Consider the following 4,993-nt stretch of genomic DNA (forward strand, 5'->3'; position numbering starts at 1 on the left):
ACTCTCAGCTGAAATTAATCGCTCAATCGTTCATTCGTCCGAACTCTATTTCGCTTTGTTTTTCTGTCTCAACGAATTCCGCAGGAGCATTTTTACTCTAGAAATAATTTAGCGCGACACGATTTAGCATTTTTGGCCAAGCCCATTCTAGCCCATTTGGCCAACAAAGAAACCCTAACCCTAACCCATGTCTATAAATAGAAGTGCTCCTTCCTTGCACTTGGCTATTTTGCACTCCCACCCCTCAAAAATTTTCAGCCGCCATTCTCTCTTCTCCCTGTTTTCTTCCTCGCGCAGCAGCAGCTCCACCTTCCCCTGCGCCCTCTCTCCATGGCGAGCAGCCTCCTGCAGCCGAGCTCCTGCCCATGGCGTCCATCCCTGGCCTCCCTTGCGCAGGGGTAGAAGCAGCCATGGCCGGACCTTTGCCCTTCTCTGGCTCGCGCCCTCTGTTGCAGACCGATGCCTCTGTGAGGCCAGCAGCCAGGGCGTCCGAAGTTCCCTATGCTCGGCGCCCCTTCCTGCGTAGCTCCCTCCTCCCTCTGTTCCTTGTCGTAGGAGCAGGAACTTTATGGGTGCAGGCCGCGCCCCTCTCCCTTCTTCCCCTACTCGAAGCTTGCCATGGCACCCGTGCCCCTGCGGCTTCCATGGCGTCCGGCCCTGCTGTTTTTCTCCCATGGCCGAGCAGCAGCTCTGCACTTTCCTCCCATGGTCGAGCTTCTACATAGCAGCGACAACAGCTCCCATGGATGGTGCCCTGATTTCCAGCTCCCTCTGTCTGGCGCCCTTGCAGCAGGACGCGCAGAGCCCGCATGGCGCCTTCCTCCTCGGCTCCAATGGTGTGGCCGAGTAGCAGCCCTGCCCTCTTCTCCCTGGGATGCAACAACCCATCCTCCTCTCTTCCCCCACAAAACAGCGAGCCCCCTCCTCGCTGTTCTCCGTGGTGCCCGCCGGTTGTTCGACAGAATGCACAGCAAACCGCGCGCTGCAGCAGCCCTCTCGTTCGTTCTCCACTCCCCTCGTCGCGTGCCGTCGCTCTAGTGCTCGCTGCGCAGCCCCATCCGCGACGCCGTCGAAACCCGTGGTGAGAAACCCCTGCTGCCCTTGCTGCTATTATATTTTTATTTTTGTGCTCGGTAGAATGTTGAACTGTTGTGTGTGTCTAATCGCAGCTATCCGTCAATGCCAACCGTCGTGCACGCGTGTTCGATACATGGCCGGTCGGGCGAACAACATGCATGCACAACTCAGATCCGATCCCGTTCAGGTTGATTGCTTTATAGTTTACGATACGTATGATTTGGTTGATGTCAGGCAGTGCATATATATGTGGATGTGTGTAATATGTTTCGTCTATACACGTTGGTAGGATCGCATGTGCGGTTAGAGAACAAGAGGTTGTTGATGTGTGCGGTTGTAGTTTGTCTAATTATGTTTTGGTCGATGTGGTGTACATTGGTGTTTAAATATGTGAGGGTATGAAATGTTTTGGTTATATGCAGTGGCAAGGTCGCATTCACGTTTTGGTAAACACATATGTCGTGCTTGTTTGTTGTGATAAGTAAGTTGGAAGTATAAGATACGTGAGCGATGGATTAGTGAACGTGTGTGTGCCGTGGTGCATCGTATTTATTGTTGCGCTATGTGGGTCGAAGTGTCTCGAGTGCATGCCGCCACATGGTTGTATGCGAGACAGGGCAATATAAGATGTGCTCGACACGAAAGTTCGGTCAGAGTAGGTAGAAATTGTTTTGGCTTAAGTAGAGGGGTGATGGCATGCCAAGGTAGCCGTTGCTTCCTCTATGTTTATAAGTCGAGTCTACACACATTATGCGTTCCTTAAATTGTGCTTCACATATAGTGTAGGATTGTGTTTATGACTTTGAATGGATGTTTTCAAGTGAACTAATAGGTTCCTAATGCAATTATGTGTAAGGTGTCTATAGTGACGTTTTATCCCGAAAGGTGTTAAGTCTACACATAAATTAGAGATAAGTGTACCTTGTGTAGTGTGGATTGATTTTTGAGTGCATGTGTCGCAAGAAATGAATTAGTGTGCATATAGGAGATGAATGAGTGTGATGAAGTGGTGAGATACTCCTTCTAATTTTATTCACAACTCTTGTTAGATGTTGTAGTGAGATGGTCGTCGGTTTTGTCGTTGTGCATAGGTTTGTAAGTAGGCATGTGCACGAGTATGTTTTGGCGTAGATTAAATGTACGTGGAGGAAAAAGTGGTACGCATGTGTATGGTAGTCGTGATTGTGTTAACTTGAACAAAGAGTCTCAAGTACATGTCGTGCTATGGTTGTATTTGAGATTGTAAGTTATAAGAGTTGTGCGATATGAGGTTCGATCGATGTAGTTAATATGGATTGGACTGTAGAGAGGTGGTGACATGCCGAAGTAGTCATTGCTTTCTCGACGGTTAAGTCGAGGTCATGTGTGATGGCGCTATTTACGTGGTGAATGCGTTTGTTAAATGAATGTGGTAATTTTAGTGCACTAAATGATTTGGATAAAAATTTGTAAGGCTACTTGTTAGTCCTCATTTGATTAATTTAACTCTAACAAACGGTAAAGTGTTAGAATAATTCAAGTCTCTAAAACATGGCAATTCTTGAATTATATAGGAGCTGAAATTTAGTAATTGCTGTTTTGGACTGCACATACTGTTTTCATCGTGCTGTATGTTTGATGAACTAAATGATGTTTTCTGTAGATATGTGCTATAGAAAAGTGGTATATAACCTTATTATCTTGCTTGTACTAGAATTTGACAGCCATAAACCTGTTCGTTTAGGAGTTGTGCTTTTCACAAGGCCATCACCTGAATCTGTCGAATTTCTGAACAGATTTCAGAAATTGCAATGGTTGCTTAAGTTAATGTTGAAATAAGTTATTGGTGTTCACAAGAAAGTTGTAGGTAACTCTATTGTCTTACTTGTGTTAAAATTTGACAGACATAAGTCTGATCGTTTAGGAGTTATGCTTTTTACAAATTCAGTAACTGAATCTGTCCAAATTCTGCACAGATTTCAGAAACTGCATTGTTAGCTCAATTTAATGTTGCAATCAGTTCATGGTCGTTATAAGAAAGTTGTAGATGTTTTCGCTATCTTGCTTGTGTTAAAATTTCATAACCATAGGCCTGACAGTTTAGAAGTTATGAATTTTGCAAACTGGTTGCTGTGTTCTGTCCACTGTCAGAACAGATTTCGAAAATTGTAATGTTTGATTTGATTAAACCTGGAATCTCTTCTTGGTGATTATAAAAGTTATGTAGTTCTTTTGCCAAGCTTTCCAAAAAGTCTTGGACCACTCTTTTTGGTGGTCTGAAGATTAAAGTTCTGAATGTTTGAAGTATGAAATCTGAATCTGTCCAAATCTGGACAGCAACGCCTTCTAGTGTCTTTTATCCTTAATTGCATATTGAATCATCTTGAGATGTTTATAAATAATTTGTATAACATTGAATTAGCTTTCCAGAAAGTCTGAGATCACTTTGTTTGGATGTCTGAATCTCTAGTTATGAGTTTTTAAAGTCGCAAGTCTGAATCTGTCCAAATCTGGACAGAGCTGTTGTATTAGCATGTTTTGACCTTGCTAAGTGTTGAATCCTGTTGAGATCAAAATACCAAAGTTGTAGTTCACCTTTTAAGATTTCCAGAAAGTCCTAGTTTGATATTTTTGGATTAATATTTGAAGAGTTATGACTGAAACAAGCATCTGCTGTGCTGCTGTCCTAAAAATCTGCATGTGCGCATTTGATTGTTCAGTTCACCCTGTTTGCTAAAAATATTTGGTTAACACTTAAATAATGTAGACTTGCCATGACTAAGCTTAATAATGCACGTGTGTCATGTTTTATATGTTTCTTCTCTAGTTGATTTTGATATAAGAGTTTCATAGACATGGATGCCTAGGTCCTATTTAACTTACGTTGTCTTGGTTGCTCTTGTGTGGTCAATAGGAGAACAAATAAATGATTAAGGTGAGCGTAGTAAGTGCGTGTACTTGTGATGTCGTAGTCGCGTTGCGTAAATAAATAAAATGTTGTCATCTTTCTAATGGTGTTAATGTTGAACGCCGATGCCGTGTAGATAACTAAAGCTAACATGTGGTTGTCTATGGTGTCTTCTAATTTAATGTTTAGTTCGCCACTGTGTCTTTGAATATCTTGTGCTATTTCATTATATTCATACATATGCATCTTGCATCTCATTTAGGACCGAGAGATGATGATCGTGCAAGTGACGTGGTGCCAACCACAAGATGCGGACGATGGACAACCTAAGGGAGGATGGACATAACCAGTATTTGCTCGCCAAGCGAGTACCTCCCCCATCAAACACTATCTAAGTGTTAAATTAAAGGCAAGCCCCGGTTTTATGCATAACCGTTATATATGCTATTTTACTGCACTTAATGTTTGTAGGCTTGTACTGTGCACTTAAGTGTAGGAGTTGCCTGAAATCCTAGTTGCATGAACTCAGGATTCCTTTTTGAGATGGATACTAGTATGCTAGGTCGAGTAGCTGCTTTGCTAATTAGGGATCTCGGTAGAAGTCGAGTGATTTTTCTAGCACTCGCGCGAGGTCAGGATTTGGTTGTATCCATTTTGATAACGGAATGATGATGGTCTGTGGACACGGGTCCATGGGGACGCGTGGTCTACGAGACGGAAATTGGAATAAGGATTAACGTGCGGATACCTGTGTCAAGCGTTTGAACGTACTAAACACATGCCGAGAAATATGGTAAATCGGTAAGCCTAGTACCTGAGTGAACCTGGCAGCAGACTTTACCCCTCACGCGACCTGAGACGTGGTCTCCCATTTCGGTTATGGTGGGTACAAGTGCGGTCACTGGACGACGGCAGTCGGGGTCAGTGAGGCATTGTACGCCAAGGCGGTGAGCCTTGATCTGTTGACGGGAAATCGATGGGGACGGTTGATGTGTGTGGGGACGGAGTGCCTCGCCACGTCGTGTGTTT

General features: G+C 43.8%; 1 protein-coding gene across 1 annotated transcript; it reads left to right on the forward strand.

Moving 5' to 3' along the window:
• The first annotated feature begins 233 nt into the window (after positions 1-233).
• On the forward strand, positions 234-4,373 carry LOC109941410 (uncharacterized). The gene is made up of 3 exons (XM_020542342.2): positions 234-1,081; positions 1,170-1,264; positions 4,227-4,373. Exons 1-3 carry the CDS (start codon positions 875-877, stop codon positions 4,237-4,239), a joined length of 315 nt encoding a protein of 104 aa, XP_020397931.1. The 5' UTR covers positions 234-874; the 3' UTR covers positions 4,240-4,373.
• The last annotated feature ends 620 nt before the right edge of the window (positions 4,374-4,993 follow it).

The sequence above is a fragment of the Zea mays genome, chromosome 8 (genome assembly GCF_902167145.1).
Source record: "Zea mays cultivar B73 chromosome 8, Zm-B73-REFERENCE-NAM-5.0, whole genome shotgun sequence".
In the NCBI taxonomy this organism is placed as follows: Eukaryota; Viridiplantae; Streptophyta; class Magnoliopsida; order Poales; family Poaceae; genus Zea; species Zea mays.